Here is a 22,098-nt window from a genome sequence, read left to right as displayed (position 1 = left end):
CAACCTCGTTAAACGAGCCCCGATCCCCACCTTCTCTATTTGTATGTGCTGTGCAACAGGGGCCCACCAACCAGTTAGGGTTGGGCTCCCCCGATCAGGGAGCAGAGGCAAGGGCCCAATAGGCCGTTGGGCCTATTGGTGGAGATCAACTAATATTCTCCCCCTTGATCTCATTCCAACTTTCAATTTCATATCATTTACTTTTGTTCATTCCATTACAGATTAGCTCATAGAGCATGTCTCATCGTCACGGTCCATTGCTGATAGACTTAACAGCTACAACTCACTACTCTGTTCTGAAATAGATACTTATCTTTGGGCCTTCTTTTGTCCAGGAATTTTATAGGCTTTCCCTTAAACCCATGCTAGCTACATGTTCTCTGAACACCATGTCCTCTGAACATGTTGGGTGGTAAGCCTTTTGTAAGCGGATCCACGAGCATCCTTTCTGTACTTATATGCTCAGGACTTATGACTTGATCCCGGACTTTATCTTTCACAACATAATACTCTATGTCAATGTGTTTGGCAGCACCACTTGACTTATGTTGTGAGCATCTTGTACTGCCAGATTATAATCGCAGTATTACTTTACTAGTCTATAGATGTCGTCAACCACCTTCAAACCGGGTATGAACTTCTTTAGTCAGTTCACCTGCCCATTGCCTCATAACATGCTACAAACCGTCATACATTGTGGACGATGTAGTGACAGTTTGCTTAGAGCTTTTCCATGAAATAGCTCCCCTTTGCGAGATGATAGAAAATCCACATCTGGATATGTATTCACTCTCGCATAATCAGAATCTGAATATCCCACCATGTGGAGTGAATCAGATCTTCTATATGTCATCATGAGGCCTTTCGTTCCTTGCAAATAATGCAAGACTTTCTTTACTAATTTTAGTATTCTATTCCAGAATTGCTCTGGAATTTGCTAAGTAAAACTCGGTAACAAATGCCAAGTCAGGGCGCGTACATACTTGAGCATGTTGCAAGCTTCCGACAGCTGAAGCATATGGAACCACTTTCACTTTATCAATTGAGCTCATATTGGTTCCTAGGGCATTGAAAATCCCCATATCTGTCGCCCTTGACTATAGGAGTAGGTGAGGGACTACATTTGTGCATACTGAATTTCTTTAAGATCTTTTCTATGTATGCCTTTTGTGACAGTCATTATACCCTTTTTCTTCTATCTCGGTGAATCTCGATCCCTAGAACGAACAAGGCTTCGTCAAAATCTTTCATATCAAGTTTTGAGGACAAAACTTCTTTGTCTCCTGTAGTAGACTGACATCACTACTAGCAAGTAAGATATCATCCACATACAGAACAAGGAAGATAAACTTCCCATTCTTAAACTTTGCATAGACACAATTGTCCTCTACATTCTCTTTTAAAACCCAAAATTCTTTATTGGCTGATCAAACTTCAAGTACCACTGTCTTGAAGCTTGCTTTAATCCATAAATGGATTTCTTTAGGCGGCATCCCATTTGATCTTTTCCTTCCATGACAAAACCTTTTGGTTGTGCCATGTAAACATTTTCCTCCAAGTCTCCGTTGAGAAATGCTGTCTTTACATCCATCTGATGTAATTCTCAATCGTAATGTGCCACTAATGCCATTATGATTCTGAAGGAAACTTTACATGAGACTAGAGAAAAGGTCTCATTATAATCAATCCCTTCTCTTTGCATAAAGTCTTTTGCCACAAGTCACGCTTTATATATTTCTATATTCCCTTGAGAGTCAAGTTTTATTCTGTAGACCCATTTACAACCTACTGTTTTGGCTCCTTTAGGAATTATTTCCAAGTCCCAAACTCTATTGGCATTCATCGATTTCATTTCATCTTCCATGGCCTCAAGCAATTTTGATGAATGGTTACTTTTCATGGCTTATTCAAATGAGGTGGGATCATCCTCCATTTAAAATTCTTTAGTGTTGTACACTTCATAATCAACAGGAATAGCTAATTTACTAACTCTTTGAGACCTTCTAGGGGCCTCCACATTTGGCACATCTTCTATTTGAGGCTATTGTTGCTCCCCCTCATGTGTGGCAATAGGTTCTTTAGAATCCTGAAGAACAGGTTCCTCATCATCATTCATTGTTGCCACATGTGGGATAACAATAGGTGCTGGCACCACAGTATCTAGCACTGTCGGTGCAGCTACAGCAGGTAGTGAGAAAAATGGCTCATGAATCATTGGAGTGGGCGCATACACCCGCTTCACTTCAAGGACAATTTCTCGAGCTGCCATGCTCCCCCTCATCTTTTCATCCTCTAGGAAAACAGCGTGTCTCATTTCCACAAACTTTGTATGTCTCTCTGGACAGTAGAAACGAAAAACTTTTGACTTTTCTATGTAGCCAAACAAATGGCAACTTACTGTTTTGGGATATAACTTCCCAATGTTTGGGTTAAATACTTTAGCCTCAGCAGGGCTCCCCCACACACTCAAGTGTTTAGTGAGGGTACTCTTTCTGTCCACAACTCATACGGTGTTTTGGGCACCGACTTTCTTGATACTTTATTGAGAATATGAATGGCCGTTTTCAATGCCTCCATCCACAGGCTCAACTATCAGGTGGAGTAACTTATCATACTACCCACCATATCCATCAGGGTACGATTGATTCTTTTAGTTACTCTATTCTGCTGAGGTTCACCCGATATAGAATACCGGGCTACTATGCCATTCTTTTAGGGTATGCCGACCATAGTACTCCCCCACGGTCAGACCTGACTATCTTAATCTTTAATATCTTAAATTTATCCAATGCTTCTATTCTTTCTTTGATTGGATAAATATAGCCATAATGGGAGTAATCATCTATGAATGTTATGAACGAATCATTACCATCCACACTCTTTACAGGAAACTGACCACAGATGTCTGTGTGAATAATCTATAGAATTCCTACGCTTCGTTTGTCATCTTTTCTTAATTCTTTTTACATACTTTCCTTTTATGCATTCTCTGCATTGTTCTAAAACTGAGAAGTCTAATGGAGGAAGAATATCATTCTTAACTTGTCTTTCCATTCTCCCCCTCGAAATATGGCCTGAACGATAGTGCCATAATTTCAACAATGCATCGTGAGCTCTCTTATGCCACTATTTCCAGAGTAACACTCTATCACCAGCTGCTTTATCAGCTGAGTAGCATATGTCTTTGAAGTGTCAGTGAACTAACTCTTTATTCTATCGAGGTACTCGGTGACCGTGTCACATTCTAGGATTGAGCCCACAATTACAGGTTCAATCATGTTCTTTATCACAGCCAAACATTTTTTATTGGCAGTGACCCACTTTCTATGCTCAAAAGCCATAGGATATCTTTTGGGATTCAAAATCCCTTTCTTTAGTTGCCCAAGTGGCATCATTCTCTTTTTGTCTCCCTCACCGGTGCCACAATCTCAGTGGAACACGGTGAGGTGACTACCCAGTCCACCTTAGACAAGATGAAAACTGGGTCAAAACTTTTCTTAATATAAAAATAACATCATTTGCATGCCTTGATTCCAACGTTGGTCAAAATCAAAACATATAACTATTCTTATACACTAATTCTACATCATCGTTGGGCAGAAATAGAATTAATGCATAAATCTTTAACTTTCATAACCGTTCTTACACACTAATTCTACATCACCGTTGGGCAGAAGTAGAATTAATGCATAAATCATTAAAATTAACATCTGTTCTTATACACTAATTCTACATCACCGTTGGGCAGAAGTAGAATTAATGCATAAATCATTAACATTGTGATATTGTTATTAACAACGTTGGTCAGAAAACAACAACATCATAATCATATCTAAACTCTTTTTCTCCAATTAAATACCACATTGATTCAAAATAACTGGAGAATCAACATTTTCTTTAGCAGCGGAAAAAAATCTCTTTTTCTCCAATTAAATACCACATTGGTTCAAATTAACTGGAGAATAAACAACTTTACTTTGGCTATGGAAAAATTCTCTTTTCCTTGAATTTTACCCATAGGGAAAATTGCTTTTTTCTATTTTCTTTAATCCATTAATCAATTTCCAGGAAATAAACATTTACTGGAAAAACTTTCCTTTTCTCTAGTTAAATATCACGTCGGTTCAAAATCACTGGAGAATATACATTTTCTTTAGCAGCGGAAAACGTATACTCAATTTCTTGAATTTTACCCACAGGTAAAATTTACTTTTCTATTTTTTTCTTTTGAGCCATTTATTCATTTTCTAGGAAATAAAATCTTTACTGGAAAATGAAAAAACGAAATTGATTCATTTTCTATACTGTTCCTTCAGCCCAAAACCATTCGCACAGCGCGGCCCAGCGTGAAAATTTTGGCCCAGAAGCTAGCGCGCCGTGCCTCCCCGCGCCCAGGCCACAACCTAGGCCTAGGCCGGCAAACCCGCTCGGCCGCACGCCCCGCCTGGGCCGAAACTGGCCCGCTCTATCTCAGCCGTTGATTTTGATCCAACGGCCGCGCGCTCGTTTTGGGCGGTATAAAAACCGATGCCGCGGTCGCTGCCCGAAACCCTAGTTCATTTGATCCTCTGCTCTCTCTCTTTGCTCTCTCTCTTTCTTTCTCTCGCGCCGTTCTTTCTCAGCGCAAGTACAGTAGCCGAGACGGCGATCGAGCGGACGGTGGAGCGAGGCATGGCGCCGTCGCCGGCCCCCTCACCGGCGCGCGTGCTCCTTGATGGGTGAGCACGCCGCCGTCGAGCGGCCTAGCCGCGGAGCCCCCTTGGCCGAGCCCAGATAGCCAGCTCCTCGGCTCGTCTTCTTCTCCTGCACCGGCGAAGGGACATCCGACGTGCGGTGAGGTAGACTTTCTTCTCCCTTCGGTTTTGATTTCTATCTTCTTTCTTTTCTTTTCACTCGTTCACCCGAAAAGGGGATCTAGGGTTAGGGTTCGGTGTAACCCGATCCGTGTTTTCTTTTGTTTGATTCGAGATCGAGATGCTAGGGTTCACTGTTCTTCCTCGAGACTGATTCCTTCCCCTTCTTCCCCTTTTCCCTTCTTTTGGATTGATCTCTGTTTTCCGAACCGAAGGTGGGGATTAGGGTTAGGGTTAGGGTTCGTGTGCCGACCCCTATTCTTTTCTTTGATTTCTTCTCTTTTGGATTCAAGATTGAGATGGGGATACTTTCTAGGTATTGTTTCTCTTCCCCGTTGAAGGCTTTTACGGGTTTAGGGTTCGTGAACCCCTTCTATGATCCGAATGGATCTTGTTCTTTTCTTCTTCTTCTCTGATCCGAACACGGATCTCTTCTGTTCTTGCCGTGTGCCGGTGTAGAACAGCGGTGCTATCATCTTTTCCCCCATGCGGTGGCGGTGGTTTTTCTTTCTTCTTTTACCCGGTTAGGGTTAGGATTACACAGAGGCAACCGGCTTTGATACCAATGTTAGGATCGATGTGTGTGTACCTTTCTGTGTAACCGTAGGATCGAGTAAGCATCCTCGTCTTCCCGGTAGCTGCACCTCAGAGGGTAGACGCCAGTGTAGGGGTAGCTCCGGCTCGGTGGCGAGACAACGGTCCAGTGTAGGCCTGTAGGGGAACGACGGCGGTGGTGGCGGGCTCATCCCGTCGCTGGCAGCACTCTTTAGGATCGGATTAGGGTTTCTCTATAGGTGGGTGGCGGCACTCTTTAGCTCCTTCTCTATTTGTATGTGCTGTGCGACAGGGGCCCACCAACCAGTTAGGGTTGGGCTCCCCCGATTAGGGAGCAGAGGCAAGGGCCCAATAGGGATCAACTAACAGTTATTTGTCTAAGTTTGCGATAGGCAAGGTTCAGTTCATTAATTATTCTCGCGAATTGATCCATCGATGATATGATGCATACATGAAATGAAACATATGCATTGCAGCGCATATGGTTTATTTGTTACTACTGTTTTCACTCATCAAAATTTAATCATAAACAAAACTAAACTGTCTTAGATTCTTTTCCATAAATTAAAAGATAAAAAATTTGGAGTAAAGCGAGGATGGGTCGAGTAGTCGAAGATCGATCAACCCCTAACGGTAACAGATCCGGCGGAAAGAAATGGAAATTGCAATGCCTTTCTCCTGGGTTTCATACGTGGTTGTTTGCACTACTATACTAGACAAAGACCCCGTTTGGTATAGATTATTGGTCGATTCCTGAAACTATTTTTCGGCTCCACCTACCAAACGCCTCTGACCTGCTCAGATCTTAGGAAGAAGCCCCAGAATTCCTGCTGAGACAAGGGAGGAGAGAGAGTAGGAGCTCAAATTTGTGGCTTCTTCCGGCTTCCTCTAGCGGTAGCAGGCCCCATCGCGGCCATGGGTCTCCTTTGCCCTCGGCGCATCTGCGAGGGCGGCGACGGTATGTTTGCTGGACACCGGCGTCGGATCTGTGGCTTGAAATGTGATTTGTGGCTTGAATAGGTTTCTATACATGCAAGGTATCTTTGTTTCTTGGTTTCTAGTACATGTTAATAGCATGCCCTTTAACTATGATATTTAATTTTTCTCCCAATATGATTTTCTATATTAAGTTTCAGCTCCCTCTCCCGTCCACTCGGTCTCCTTCCCTCCCTCTACCGGCACCGCCCGTCCCTCCCTCTCCGTACCACCACTGCTGCGCCGCTGGCCATCTATCCGCCGTGCCTCCCGCCACGCCGCCCCACAGCGCTGTGCCGCCAAACACACACGTTGATTGCCGAGCTTGCATCATTTTGGATGGAGCCGCCTGGTCCCTCAGGTTTCCTTTACCCTCCTTATTCATGCATCTCGCTTTGATGCCCCATTAAGGTAGTGTCAAATTTGCTTGACTATTTAGATTCCCTGATATGGTTACTGTTTGTTAAAGAATGATTAATGTGTTTCCATTTCGTTTTTTATTTTCCCTTTTATTTTAGTTTTGGTAAGCATTATGCAGATATAATTCTTGAACATCCTGTTGAACTTCATTAATTCATTATGCGATGATCTAATTGGTTTCTTACAACCATACACATTGATTCAGCTTTGCATTGTGTTTTTTTAGATCATACACGTATGTTTTTACTTATGGCGTGATTATAGTTTCATAAATCAATTCTATTTATTCTGCATTTGTAGAGGATGCCCATGCCGAAAAAGGCCCTGGTTCGTCAACTAAAAGGTTCTTTTTTTCATTTTCCCATTATGTTTTACTTATCTTATTTAAGACATTCACATTGAGTCAGCACTTGCAACTACATTGTTATGTGGATTGAGTTTGTAATTTTAAGTTATAGACTATACGAGTGCAGTATTCTAATTAGATTCTGACTCAATGTCTTCAGATTCCGGTTGGAGCTAGTTGATAAGATGCCTGACAACCCAAAAAGGCTTGTATTTGAGAGCACTCAACAGCGGTCAGTACATGCTTTTTTTATTTTAGTGGCCTTTTTCATGTGTTGTACCTGCTTTTCTCTGTACGATGATGCTAATGTGATCATTGCCCATTTAGGTATGAGGTCCCTTTGCGACAAGACAAGAGATTACCCTCCTCTCCTGGTACAACCTCTGCATCGGCTCCACCAAATAGAGGTGCAAAGGGGAATGGCTGTACTATAATTTTAATCTGTTGCGGTATGGAATTAGTATTTTACAAATGACTAGATAAAATTAGATATATTCATTTACAGCTTATCTAATCTTGTTTATGAATTTTTTATTTATATTTATATGATCTGATGTATGTACACATAATTAGAGAATAATTTAATATTCATGGATTTTAAATTTTGCTATCTTAAATTTCCATTATTCTTTTCATTCCACTTTGGCTTGTCCTTTTGTTAATTAACACTTTTCATCTTGTTCTGAAAGCTCACAAGATTTTTCTATTCTTTAAAATCATCTACCTTTGTTGTTTATTATTTTCCTTGTTTGGTCCTTTTGGTATTCATATGCAAGGCATTCCCCTTCTAAGAACCCTGCGGTAGCACCTACTTCCCGTGACCACTCTCAGAGAAGGTATTGTTTTCTTACAATCTTGTGTACCAAATTTCCCACCAATCATAATCATCTGAGGCATATCAGTGTACTCTTCCAATTTATATATTATGTACTAACATGCTACATAAAAATCTCCTTCTTCTATCTCCTATTTAACCATACCCCTAGTTTTATTTTTTTCCCAAAAGTTCATGGATCATTTTTTTCTATTTGCTTGTAGGACTCATGCTGCTCAGCGTACTGTGGATAGGGTCACGTGTAGCCTTAAGAGGGTGGTTTTTGAGAGCTCGCAGAAGAGGTTCATACGTGTTTCAATTTATTATAATTCTATTTATTTCCGAGAATCACCGATTAATATTAATTCTTAGTCTGTTGTTAAAGTTTATCTGTTCGTGGCCTTTTTTAGGTTTGAGCATCATATTCAACTAGAGCATGTGTTGCCTTCTGCAGCTGGTCACGACAGTGATGACGACGACTTCATGCCCATTCCCAACACCCGTTCATTCTCACACATCGACAAATCTAAGGATGTTGGTCCGAGGAAAACTAGGCAAACACGAGCAGAATTGTCGACCGGTGCATGTACAGAGGTGTATACCATTTATTTACTTCTGCACTTTCTTTTCATAAGAATTATCATTCTAAAGCTCCTCTTCGTATGTATCACTAGTTTGTTTTTTCCTTCAATATACCACAAATCTACTATCATGTCTTTGTTGTCAAATCTCTACTTTTCTATATCTGTTTTGCTTTCTACTACCCCTGCAAAAAAAATTCAACTACACTACCCCTGCATTAGTTTATCATTTCTACATCCCTTTCCCTAATTATTAGTTTTTTTTAGAAAACTGTCTTCTTCTCGACTACCCATGCATCAGTTTATCATTTCTACAGTGCTTCTCAGAATTCCGAGTGTCTCTTCTTTTTTATCCATTCTTGTCCTTACTATTTCTAAAATTCTTGTTATTTGTCCTAGGCAAGACAAAGGAAAAAGAGAGCTACCAGCCGTTCTTCCATTGTAAATGTTCGGTGCAATCCCAGAGATGTTATTTTCACCACTAACTTGTTGAACCCACAGCAATATGCTGCTATCGAAGCTGATGGGTTTGGTCATTTGCTGAGAATGAAGATCGATGCCGTAGAGAACAAGAATCTACTAACCTGGCTATTAGACCACACTAATCCTGATCGTATGCTAATTAGGATTGGTGCAGGCAAGGTCCTTCCGGTCACCCCACAAATAATTAGCATGGTTCTTGGTTTGCCTATACGTGGTGAAAACTTCAAGCAATACTCATGGAAGGAAGGTATCATATTTCGCCAGCAGCTTATCTCTGATCTTAACCAAAGTCTCACTGAAGGTTGTGACATACATATATCAAACCTGCAACAAGAGATCTCAAAGGGAAATGTGAACCCCCTCATGAAGAGATGCTTCTTCATGATACTTTGCAACAGGCTTCTACTTCCCAGCAGCAGTAACACCATTGGTTCAGTTGACATCAAGAGGACAATGGATCACCAATTGTTCGGAGTTGTTGACTAGTCTCAGGCTATATTCAATGATCTCTAGATAGCTGTTCGTAGCTGGCACGATCGTGACAAAAATCAACTCACTCAAAACATATATGGCTGTGCCATTTTCCTGCTAGTAAATTTCTTTTCATCGTCCATCTTTTTATTTATTTTTTGCAGCTTTCCTACCACCTAACAATGTATGGCTGTGCCAATTTTTTTCACCCCTTCTTTTTTGTCAACAAGGTATACTATCTCGACAACATTGACCACCCTGTCTCATTGGTGGACCGGACTTCGACTCCACGCCTCACCTTTTATGATAATGCTCTAATAGATCGCTTAACTGTTGCTGATACAACTATAACCACTCAAGGTGCACATACTTTTGGTGTCCAACCTATGAGTCAGCTATCTTATCTGTTATATTCCTTTTCTTTTTTACAACTATATTATTAAGAAGCTTGTTTTCTTCACTTCAATGCTATCTGTAACAGTTCAAGCCATGGAGTACCACCTGCTATGCTGCTGCAGATGTCCGTGGTGCTCCCTATCATAACATAAATGTTCCTGCAGCAGGAATACCCAATTTAGACATCCCACGCCTCCTAGATTTGTTATTTGAGCCGCTAGATGATCTGACTGGCTCGCATAGAGAGAGAGTACAGGGTTTCTTTTCTGAGTTTGATCACACACTCTCTCAGAACAAAAGGTCCATTGAGAATTCTATTGCAAACATTGTGAGAGCCCAGTTTCAGTTAGCTGATCAATGTCGTCCATTCATTCATGAACTCGTGGCATCACAAACCCGGGACACCAACATTCCAGGTGACACTTCTAGGACAATGCATACACGCAACGATCATGGTACCCGTGAATCAGCCCATTGTACCCCGCCTTCAATGCCAGGCAAACTCTTGCTTTAGTTGATAAATTCGTTATCTCACCCTGTGTCTTATTGCTACGTATCAAATATAGTCACACATTTTTTCCATTTATGCCCAGGTCATGAGATTTATTCTCATGGTAGCTTTGTTTCTGCTGGTACTTTACTTCGGAGCCAGATTGATGAACAATCACCCGTTCGCAACACTCCAGGTATTGTCTACTTCCCCGATTGCATGTTTTTTTATCTCCATTCTTTGCTATTTCTATTTGTTTTGTTATGTCATTTTCGTTATGTTTCATGTCTTCTACATTTGTAGGTCCTAGTTCATTTAACCCCACTTCACCGACAGGCCCATTTGGCTCCCCTATTCATTGTGTAGTTTCACCCCCTCACATTTCTGAGGACTTACCTCGTCCATCAACTGCACCGATGTGCACCTCTTCAAAAGATGTTTCTGGTGCACCCCTCATAGTTTGTTTTTCCTCATATTTTCGACTATTGTTCCATTGTGCTAACTGCATCACTTTATGATTTCTCTTGACTGATACTTCAGTTTTCTCACATGCTCCTAACTCTTTTCCCACCTCAGGTATGTCCACGGCATCCTTTTCATGTTTACAATTTAGTTCTTACAGCAAACTGAAATTATATATTTTATTTCCTTTTCGTCCACACAGGTTCCTTGATTGTCACAAATGATCCTACTGTTCATCCTAACAGTCCAGTTCACACTCCGATTATGGCTCCAGTATGAAGCACCACCTCGGAAGACGGCAGCCCAACACCTTCTCCACACGGTTACCATGCTTTTCTTTTTGTTTCATAGTTTTTCCCTCAATTTTATGTCTGCCATTTTTCATCCTATGTACTTTCAGCCTATGGGTTCGATTATTCCCCACTTTTTCTGTCAACAATGGACCAATCAGGCCATCAACAATCTTCGTCTATTGTGACCAGCCGTACAGATGTGAGTCCGTCTAACGTTCTTCCAAAACTCATTCCACCCTTCTTTTTAAATTAACAACTAAATTACATTTATACAGCATCTATCATTTCCTTAGTTTCAATATTCCTGAGGTGGCATCTGTTACTAGTTTCCTGATTTCTTTCTTTTTGGTAGACTGAGTTGGTACAAAATGATCCTCCTTTACATAGAGGCCGAATTATTCATGTAAGTGCACCTATCTGTTAATTCAATAACATTAGTTTTGTATACATGCTTGTGTTTTTGGCACCATCTTGTATGCTGTTAGATAACATTTTACTGCCACAAGTCACTGGTTTTCTGATTCATCTGAAAAGGGATACCTTTTGTCTTGTACTTAGTGCACAGTCATTTTCATTGACATGTCAATGTCGACAGCACCCATCCTATATGCGTGTTGTTTACTTGAACAATACACAATTGTATGCATGTAATTACTGTTCATATTGTGACTAACTTTCAAACTAGGTCAGCCTCATCAACATTTTCATCATCATCATCTAAATTCCTATGAATTTCAATGTAAGAACGGTCTTCCAACAGCCTCCTCCTTTCCATCGGCTTTTCCTCCTGCATGTTTCTATCATTTCCATGATCAGACTTGTTTTTCTTGTTATTTGCTCCTGCACGTCTACCCCTCTTTTTATTCTTTTTCGCTTCAAGGCGGTCTTTATTCTTTTCCAACGTTGGGCATGTCACTGAGTTATGTGTTGAATAGAGGTGACAAACGCTGCATCTTCTGTTTCCCTTCTTCTCGCCTTGTGCTCCAAGAGTGACTTCATTCTTTTCTGATGATGTCTTGCAACGTCCCTTTGTCTTTGCTTGAGGTGGTCGATCCATTGAAATCCCCATCTCCTGTGTTACACCGACCTGTCCATGTTTTTATCATAAAAATTTGCTCAACCATAATATATTATTAATTCTTTAGTGACTGCCCAGATTATCTCACATTGTGTGCTCCTATAGTGTTCTGGACACTGGACTCTCTATTCTCTCTCCCATCCCATCTTCCTTTTCCAACTCCCTACAGTTCAATAATCATTTACTCATTGTCAGTTAAAATTTGACACATACAATTATTATATGCACTCCAATTCCAAGTTTCATCCAATTTGAATTTACCTCTGCTGCTACTCTATCAACATGATCATGACATGTGTCAATTACTGTGCCAAGTGCATTATTTGTTTGTCTGCTCCCCTGTTATCGAAGAAAATAATATTCATTTATCACCATCGTTATTGTCACAATGCCACCTTGTTGGATGGCCCAAATAAAAATCAATTACCTGTGTACCCTCTCCGTGCCCCCACACATCATGCTGACACCCCCCCCCTCTCCCTATCATCTTGTCTAAATGTTTCCTGTGTTTCACCAACATTACCACAATTTTCGTAAAAACTTTATAACTTGGAACCATTACCATACACTCTCAATTCACCATTCAAATACCTGTCCAGTTGTATTCCTTCCTGTCGCATTTGAATTTGGAACAATATCATGCGGGGTGTCTTTTATTTCGTTGAACAGGCTATCCATTACTTCAATTGCTCTTTGGAACACAGCATTCGACATGGTACCGGCTTGCACAACTTTTGTGCTCTTGGTCAATAGCAACTTTGTTCTATAGCTTGTTGTGTTGCCATCGGCTCCTGTCAAAAGCTTGTCTTCCCTGCTAAATGCCAATTCATTTCTTGCAAACTTAGGTGTATCGCTTAAAAATGTACTTCATAGGTATTTTATCAACTTGAATGTGAATGAAGGTCCGCAACAAATGCACGCAAAATAGGCCTACATGGTACGATTTCAACATCCTTATGACTTAGCAGAGTACACCAGTACGAGATTAAGAGATCAAAAACTACTGTTCAAATATTTATGATACCTGTGTGTTCCCATTCTCTACACTCGCAACTGAAATCACCGTTCTCTTTGTCTGTCCTTACTTTGAATTTGTGTTGCCCCCATGTTATCTTCGCAGTCTTGTTTGTGTGGACATACTAGGTAGCAATTTCTTCCTGCTTCAGTATTGTCCTCAATCTTATATGCAGTGCAGTCTACTACTTTCTTCTCAAAGTCTTTAATCACATTTCTAGTGCAAATTCTTCCCATTTGTATCTCGAATTCCCATTTGCTCTTCATAAGCGTCTTGCTCTGCATCACAAAACAACACACCTACATTATAGATTTCACTAAAACCAATAATGCATTCTTATATTATGGGTTCAAAATTTGTTTACCGTTCCCTGGTAAGTCTCTGCAGATTCCTTCATCTTCCTTGTATGCACAAAATTCAGCACTTGCTTTGCATACCGGTGCAATGCTGTTTTCTTTCCCACAAAATATTTCTTCATAATAAAATTAGTGCTTTCGCTGCGTTGTGTAGAAGCCATTCTTCCACAATATTCACCTTTGAAATACGCGGGGATATACCTGCTGCGTTGATCATAAAGGCTCTGAAGTGCACTATTTTTTTCTAGATTAAATTATGTTATTAGTTCCTTCCATGCCTCCTCGAACTCTCCTGGTGTTAGTGGATGGTTTAGCATAGAATTAATTTTTTTCTTGAAGTCTTCTTTCTCATACATGCTATACAATTCATTCAGGTTGGCTGATAGCTTGTTGACTACATGCCACCTGCATATTTTGTGAGTTATCCCTAGAAACTCCTTCTTGATTGCTGCTTCCATTGCTGAATCTTGGTCTGCAAGTTTTGTTTCACATGCTTTCATTTAAATCATGAAAATTGACAGTATATCACGAAACCACATTACACTTGGTTATTCCAAGCAACTAAATTTATCAAATAAATAACCTTATGCAAAATACAAAAAATTGGAAACCTGTCAGAATACATCTTGTTCGGTTTTTTCCCATGCATTTTTTAAATGCTCTGAAAACCCACTCGAATGTTTCCGTTGTTTCATCTCCGAGTAGTGCACATACAAAAACAGTGTTATGGAGGTGATGGTGAGAGCCAACAAACATAGCCAGTGGTTTATCATAAACATTTGTTTTATAGGTTGTATCAAATGACATTGCATCTCCAAAATCTACATATTCCCCTTGCATGCTGGCATGACTCCAAAATATGCTATGTATACATCCATTAAAGTCAACCTTTGCCTCCCAGCGGAATTGGGGGTTTTCTGCCTCACGGTCTTTGAAGAATTCCAGCAGCTTGTTGACGTCATTTGCATGCTCCGCCCTCATATTAGCCGTCTTTCTGCAGGTTAGTCGTACATAAGCTCATCACATATCGACAAGAATTGAAAAATATATTATGTTTTGCCACTCACCGGTTTTCCAAATCTCGGTTTGTCATCGCTATATTCTCCTCACCTCCATGCATATCTCTTAATATGTTTCTAATGCTATGGTTAGGAACATCATTTGATTGTAAGTCATCAACATATTCTAGAAGCAAAGGATTCTTGTACTTGTGCGCCCTCATCTGTTTTGTTTCTGTAGGTTTTGGGAGCAACACGTGGTTATGGTTCAGTTTGACATCTGTAATCTCTACAAATTCTTCACTATTTTCTTTGTCACGTCTAAACTTTAGCTTGATGAATGCCAGGCATGATGTCTTCTTTGTTGTCTTGCCCCTGATGTATTTTGCCTCGTTCCCCTTGTAGTATTTACCTATTCCATAATTATTGCACCTTAAGTACCTAGTATAATCAGTTTTGTTAGCCTTCTTTGGCTGGAAACCTGCCTTCTCAGCATATGTACAGTAGAATTTATGTGCTTCATCCTCTGTTTTGAAGCACATACCCACTCTAGGAATCAAAGCTTGGTCCAAGTTTTCTTTCTGTTTAAAAATAATTCTCATAACCATTTCAGAATTATATGCTTACCATTTACACTACTGAAACAAATAGCCTGTTTTTAAGATCTACTCAACTCAAATTACCGGCAAGGCCAATATTACACTTACATGGCTGTATTTATGCTCTTCGTCTGTCACAATCACTGATGGGTCAACAGTTGCAGGGCGGTGAGAACAAAGTTATGCTACGTCCTTCTTGACCTGAATGAGAATAAAGCTTAAAATGTATGAAGCTGTACAAACCTTGAAATGGAATAACCAAGCACTAACCCTCGGTTTGGCAGCATGCTTGCGGTGTGCGGTTTCCTTCGGTGCTTCTTTCATTTGAACCATTCCCCTGGATTCCTTGATTTTCACCAACCAGTAAACTATCGACAAAGTTGCAGCATGGAGTGTCAACCTGTTGCATCCGTATATTGCATCTTGTCACCTCTTCAACAGCGACACCCTCTTCGTTCATCTCTGCAACACATCTATTCTTTCCTACTTCATCAAATTGCAGCCTTCTCGTTGCCATCCTTATTCACAGATCAACAAATGTTTAGGGCTCTTCAAGACAATTCTACATATTAATCATCATTACTCAATGTCAAACATTTTGGAAACAAAAACTCTCGAAGCCTACACCTCTCCTTTCCTTGTCTCAATCTCTTATATTTTTCTTTCCTTATGCAATTCATTATTTTTTTGCCTATTGATGCATGCAGATTCATAAATTTCTTTCATAATAATCGGATTGTTTCTCTAAATCTAATTTTCCATCTCTCTTTCCTATGTTGCTTTCTTTGCTCCTACCTCCAGCTTCAATTGGGTTGATTGGGATTAGTTGTCATTTCAGACATGGCACGTGTATGCACAGAGCAGAAACTAATCTCCACAAATTAGTCAACAATTAGTCCCATTGAATGAACTGGTTCAACAATCTATAAGAGTGCATCCATAAATTGGGGACGCAATCAACAGGAAAAGAATCGATAAGAGCCTGTCCCATTCACTGAACAGGTAATTCATTTTTCATACCACAATCTAATCCCCAAAACAAATTTATGATCATGTAAGTTATTATGGACCAGAAATTGTACAGGATGCACTCCTATTGAATGAGCCGGTTCATTCAATCCGACATATTTCATCCATAATTACCTGTCCTCCACAGCCGGTTCCCTCCAATCTTCAGGACAGGGCAATCCACCGATGCCGGTTCCTTGGTCTGAGTAGCATGCGTCGTCCCTGATCGAAGAACGAGCGCACGGTCAGGTTCTCGGGCGGTTGACGGCGACCGCTACTGCGCGATGTAGAGTTACGCGCGCACAGCGAGCGCACGGCGAGGGCTGCCGCGAGCGAACGACGAGGGCGACCGCGACCGCACGGCGAGCGCATGGCGAGGGCTGCCGCGAGCGCACGGCCAGGGCAACCGCAACCGCACGGCGAGCGCACGGCCAGGGCAGCCGCAACCGCACAGCGAGCGCACGGCAAGGGCTGCTGCGACTGCAAGGCGAGCGCACTGTGGTGTTCTCGGTCGTTTAACCGGGAATTTGACTTCCTGCTCGGAGTAGCAACCGCAAGGTGGTGTACGCTGATAGGGAAGAAGGGAAAAAAATTTGGTGCGGACCAACCGCACAGAAGCAGCCTGCGGATGTGTGGATGATACGTGGTTCCATGGGGTGTTCGATTACCACAATTACGTTTAAGCTGTTCTCGTGGCCCACACATCATGGACACGGTCTGCACCAGGGCTGCGTACGGATGGACCGAATCCAATTTTTTTTCGGAAGAAGGTGCGCACGGTCAATTGTCGTGTTTTCGTTCGGATGTGTTCCTCGGGCCTTGGTTTCTAGTCCCGGGCTGGGCTGCAGCGGCCCAGGTGCATGGGCACGCTCGGTCCCAACGTAGGATGCGCGTGCGCGCCTGTAGGACGCTGGGTACCAAATAACTCAGTAGTATATATATATATATATATATATATATATATATATATATATATATATATATATATATATATATATATATATATACACCACTTCAACAGATAGATGTATATGGAGTACAAAGAGTTCTTATTCACCACCACTTTTTATGGAGAAAGTGATCATAAGAATTGATCACATAGGAACTAAGGCCCCATTTGTTTGGGCATTCTGATAGCTTTTGGACCTCAGCTTTTATACCTTTCAAGAGCCAAAAAAAAAAACTCCAGGAAAGCCAGAAGCTCACTTAGTGAGTTTTTGGGCTTTTTGGCTTATGGAAACCTGATTTGACTTTTGAAAAGTCCAAAAGCTAGTAGTCTAAAAAATAGCCAAAAGCTCAAACAAGTAGGGCCTAAGATCCAAAGTGCAAATGAAAACTGGTAAGCAGCCTCGATTGCGGCTGGACCCTCTCTTACTAATAATGCTAAAATTGGTTGAAACACAATGCACATATATATAAACAATTACTAGCACATACAACACCGAGAACAATGTTACACAGCAACGTTACTGAAAAGCAACAGGAATTACATTACAGACCAAATGAACACACTCATTCAGTGTATACATTCAGAACCTGTCAGAAAACAGATTTAATTTACAGCATATACATACCTTTGATTGTACATGCTCACTCAAATGAGCATGCACAGAAGAGCAGTAGTTTATTTGTCCATGCATGCACATATAGATACATATAGACTCCAGTCGAGCTCTATGCATATGTATATGATGCAGACAAGACAATGTGAATTGAGTGAGCTTAGCATGCATGACTGATGGGTGTGTGGATGGAATTAGCTACTTGTCGATCTGTCCGAGCTTGCCGAGGCCGTTGCAGTTGGGGCAGACGATCTGGGCCTGGTCCTTCCTCGCCGCGTTCGCCCTCAGCGTCGCGCCCGCCTTGCGGATGAACCCGGCGCCGTCGCACTCCGGGCACCTACCCAGCCGGCCGGTACGATGAACATATCATTAATTGCTCATGGCAATGGATTATATATACATACTGGATTGATGCATGCGTGTGCATGGAATTGAAGCTCTCGTAGTCGTAGATCGATGGCGGTTGCGGTTGCTTACGTGTCCTTGCGTGAGAAGAGTATGGGGAAGGCCGTGCCCACGAGCGCGACGGCCACCGCGCCGGCGATGAGGTACGTGTTGCCCTCCGCCGCGACGTCGCCCACCGCCGAGACCGCGACAAGCCGGCCGGCCGCTCCCGTCGTCCTCTTCCTCATCATCGACGGCAGAAACAACGACGCAGCGCCGCGTGGTGGCAGCAGCTGCGGCCCGGCGGCCGAGCAACGAGCAGTTGCTGGCGCGTTGACGACGGCAGCCATTGTTGCTAGCTGGTGAATGGAGGTGGCTAGCTACTGGTGAAGGATTAAGGTTGGAGCCTTGGAGGTGGTGGCGACGAGGATAAAGTGCGACCTCACAAAGTGGATCGCGGATAAGCGAGGGAGGGGAAGGCACGTAGCACGTCGCTGCCGGCCGCCTGTCAGGTGGGCCCATGCTGGGCTACATGTGACCGTTAGGGACAATCTGCTTCTCCTGGGCCACCACCGATGTCGCTACTCGAATTAAGTATTATCCCAACGTTTAATTCATCATTCAGCGACGAATGCAGCGTAGAATGCAAGGAGGGGTTTGTTTCTTCCTCCTCTTTCTTCTCCCTGCTTCCTTTCTTACTTACTCCTCTTCTTCCTTCTTCTTCCACGAGAATAGAGGAGAGAGGCTCCATTGTGCCGAAGGCATTAGGGAGGCTCGAGCCTCGTCTGCCCCACCGCTGGATTGGCCCATGATCATCATTCATGTGTTATTGCTGCTCTCTCTGTGATCAGACCATATAGCAACTTGTCATCATTTTTCTTAGATAATGGAACAAGGTTCTAGCCTCTACCATCCGAAAATGATACACAACTAATAGTTGCAATACAAACCAAAGTCATAAGGCTTGCACACGCAAGAAGAGACAAAAGCAAGGTTCATCACTTGCATGCTCTTGGGCATGCAATGCAAGTGTGGGCCAGATTTGGTTGACCCAAACCCCGATCCAGTTTGTCCAATTAATTTTGCTTTCCGCTTAAACAACAAGTGTTACAATTTGGAACGGAGAGAATACATCATCCTTAGCTCCCGTGGCCAGGGCCAAAACAACAAGTGTTGTGAAATAAGTGAATCGATATTATTATAAATTACTTTCTGTGTTCTAAATTATAAGATGTTTTAGCTTTTCTGATATGTCTAGATACATGTATAGTTTAAAAAAGACCAAAATATCGTACAATTTAGAATGGAGAGAGTAATTCATAAATAATTTGATACGCTCCCAGTAATAATGTAGAAAGAGTGTATGTAGTACTATATGTACTAGTATAAACCAAGATAATAACGACTTTATAAATATGCTTATTTCCGTTGGTGGCTTGCACGTTGGGGCCACGAGACACGCGTGAAGGAGCAGTTGGACCACCTCGAGTCTTAATCGAATTGAATTGAGTTGAGTTGATTCCTCCACTAATATAATGCACCATTATTATAATATTATTGTTACCGAATCCAAGATATAGCGAGCACGGCGTGTTTAGCCGTCGCCGTGGATGCTAAGCACGCCACAGTTTCTTGAAGACTGCCATTAACAAGAATCGTGCATGCATCGATGGAAGACCTCGCTCCTCCTCCCTGAACCCTGAACAGTTTCTTGAAGCAACGGCGAAACCGGGCACGGACACGGGACACCCACACCCCACATGTGTGCTTGCTTTGCTTTGCTTGCTTGTAGTAGTCACAGAACTCAATCAGCATGTGCAGATTGCAGTGCAAACAAGCCTGTCCTGTCCTATCCGTATCAACCCCGTGAACTCTGGTAGAGTGGACACTACCTTTTGCTTCTCAAACAAACTCACCAAAAAAGTCTACTAGGAACTAGGAAGTTTGCATCTGGTTTCAGACAGAGCAAAACTGAAACGACTGGAAGCGTGTTTAGTTGGGGGAATTTAGGAATTTGGGCTACTGTAGCACTTTCGTTTTTATTTGGCAATTAATGTTCAATCATGGACTAATTAGGCTCAAAACGTTCGTCTCGTAATTTCCAACCAAACTGTGCAATTAGTTTTTTTTCGTCTACATTTAATGCTCCATACATGTATCGCAAGATTCGATGTGATGGTTACTGTAGCACTTTTTTTGGAAATTTGGGGTTCTAACTAAGGGCCCGTTTGGCACGGCTTCAACCGGCTTCAGCTTATCTGACAAAAACACTGTAGCAACACTGTAGCAAAAAGCCGGTTTTCTCTCTCCTACTTTTTCGTCTCACTGTAGCACGTGTACTGTAGCAAGCGGGGGGAAGCCAGAAAAAACGGCTTCTCCGGCTTCGATGAACAGTGCCGATGTCAGTGAGAGTAGAGGGGAGGAGAGAGAAAACCGGCTTTTTGCTACAGTGTCGCTACAGTGTTTTCGTCAGATAAGCCGGAGCCGGTATAAGCTGTGCCAAACGGGCCCTAAACACGTCATGGGTGAACAAGAACACACTGAACACGTGCTCACTCCCTCCGTCCCAAAACGAAATGAAAATCTCGCTCTAGATTCCTGAGGAAAAGTTAAACAATTCCTAAATCTGATCAAATATATACGTAATGAGTATCTCTGGATTGATCATGGAATATGTTTTCATGATAAACTCTCTATTTAGATATACAAATGTTGAGACTTTTTTTTCTATAAATCTAGTTAAATTTCGGATTGTTTGATTCCTGAAGAAGGAAGAGTCTCATTCGGAGGGGGGATATAGTATATAAATTGGTGAACTGTCGATAGCTTAGCAACACAGAGACAGCATGATGGCATCAGAGATTTCGTGGCAACGCCTGTCGATCCGCCTACTGCGCAGTTGGAGACAAGCGCAACAGGTGATTAGCCACCGTACCTGCTCTAATTGCTCGCACGTCACACAAGACCCTCTCTGTCTGTCTGTCCCTCTGAACTGAATGTTTTGAGACTACTCCAGTCCTCCTCAGCTCGCAATTTCCGGTACGGTTGCCGTTGTGGCTCAGCTACCTGAAGAAGAGACAACGGGAACGCGGCAGCATCTGCGCACGGCTTCATCACCACCATCATCGCTCGCTGGGCCTGCCTGCCTGGTAGTACAAACATGTTTTCATCAACAGCAGTACTCCTACATGAATGAATGAACAAATGAATGAATGAAGAAATGTCACGGCAGAACACCTTCAGGGCCGGGTTTCTGCTCTCAGACGAGCAGCTGAATGAGAAGAGGATCCATGGACGTGCTAGCATGGACCATCGACCGTGCAAGTGAAGTGAGAAGTGAAGGGGAGGAGCATGCTTTGCTTTGACTGGTGATGCCAGCCAAATGGTCATTGTGGTACTCAGATGACATGGCCATGCCCAATTCCAACTTGTGGTGCAGTAGCAGAGCAGAGAGCACTGCAAAGTCTGCAATGCAACTGCAAGCAAAGGTAGCAGCTGCAGCAAATCCAGCTCGCAGACAAGCAGTCGGAACGAGAGTGAAAGGAGACGGGAAACTAACGTACTGCAAACAGAGCACATGGCGGAGTCAACCATCAGGAGAATCTACTACTAATTGTGAGCTCCATTACCTGCAGTGCAGTGTGCAGGTCCTTTTCGAGTTTTCGTCCCCATCCCCATATAAAGGCGCCACGCCGGTCATCAGAGGGTAACGTAAAACTGAAAAGAGGGCAAGTAAATTCATGGAGATGCCACTTTCTGTGCTTTCCTTTGCTTTGCTTGCTTGGCTTGCATCAGGACAGGACAGACACCGGGACAGTGATGCTGTTGCCTAGCAAGTAGCCAAGTACTCGTCCAGCACCACCGCTTACACTTGCTGAAATATCCTCCTGCATCATAGATCATAGGCTATGGTAGTAGGATACAGCTACAAAAGAAGCAAAATACCCAAATATCTTGCT

At 42.3% G+C, this 22,098-nt stretch overlaps 2 protein-coding genes and 2 long non-coding RNA genes across 4 annotated transcripts; 2 read left to right on the top strand and 2 right to left on the bottom strand.

Annotated features, from left to right (window-relative positions):
• The first annotated feature begins 7,107 nt into the window (after positions 1–7,107).
• LOC136510274 (uncharacterized) lies at positions 7,108–10,046 on the top strand. The gene is given in 8 exon segments (XM_066504785.1): positions 7,108–7,146; positions 7,310–7,381; positions 7,477–7,558; positions 8,204–8,265; positions 8,374–8,557; positions 8,944–9,618; positions 9,729–9,858; positions 9,943–10,046. Coding segments are annotated over 7 exon segments (1,284 nt in total). The 5' UTR covers positions 7,108–7,146; positions 7,310–7,334.
• Positions 10,047–10,072: 26 nt separating this feature from the next.
• LOC136511532 (uncharacterized) lies at positions 10,073–10,821 on the top strand. Its single transcript, XR_010772750.1, has 3 exons — positions 10,073–10,391; positions 10,488–10,580; positions 10,688–10,821. It is a non-coding gene; the product is annotated as an uncharacterized lncRNA (long non-coding RNA).
• Positions 10,822–11,849: 1,028 nt separating this feature from the next.
• Positions 11,850–12,550, bottom strand: LOC136511948 (uncharacterized). The gene is made up of 3 exons (XR_010772931.1): positions 12,479–12,550; positions 12,306–12,380; positions 11,850–12,226 (listed from the first exon to the last, which is right to left on the bottom strand). It is a non-coding gene; the product is annotated as an uncharacterized lncRNA (long non-coding RNA).
• A 5,057-nt stretch (positions 12,551–17,607) lies between these two features.
• Positions 17,608–18,586, bottom strand: LOC136513431 (uncharacterized). Its single transcript, XM_066507433.1, has 2 exons — positions 18,233–18,586; positions 17,608–18,092 (listed from the first exon to the last, which is right to left on the bottom strand). The coding sequence occupies exons 1-2, from the start codon at positions 18,487–18,489 to the stop codon at positions 17,954–17,956; spliced, it is 396 nt and encodes a 131-aa protein (XP_066363530.1). The 5' UTR covers positions 18,490–18,586; the 3' UTR covers positions 17,608–17,953.
• Positions 18,587–22,098: the final 3,512 nt, after the last annotated feature.

The sequence above is a fragment of the Miscanthus floridulus genome, chromosome 16 (genome assembly GCF_019320115.1).
Source record: "Miscanthus floridulus cultivar M001 chromosome 16, ASM1932011v1, whole genome shotgun sequence".
Lineage (NCBI taxonomy): Eukaryota > Viridiplantae > Streptophyta > Magnoliopsida > Poales > Poaceae > Miscanthus > Miscanthus floridulus.
This window is presented reverse-complemented; position numbering and strand designations above follow the sequence as displayed.

Excerpts from the sequence above, each read along its gene's own strand:
- LOC136513431 (XM_066507433.1), bottom strand. The coding sequence starts at position 18,489 with ATGGCTGCCGTCGTCAACGCGCCAGCAACTGCTCGTTGCTCGGCCGCC. Across the intron at positions 18,093-18,232 it reads CTCTTCTCACGCAAGGACAC|GTGCCCGGAGTGCGACGGCG; the intron begins GTAAGCAACCGC and ends CCGGCTGGGTAG.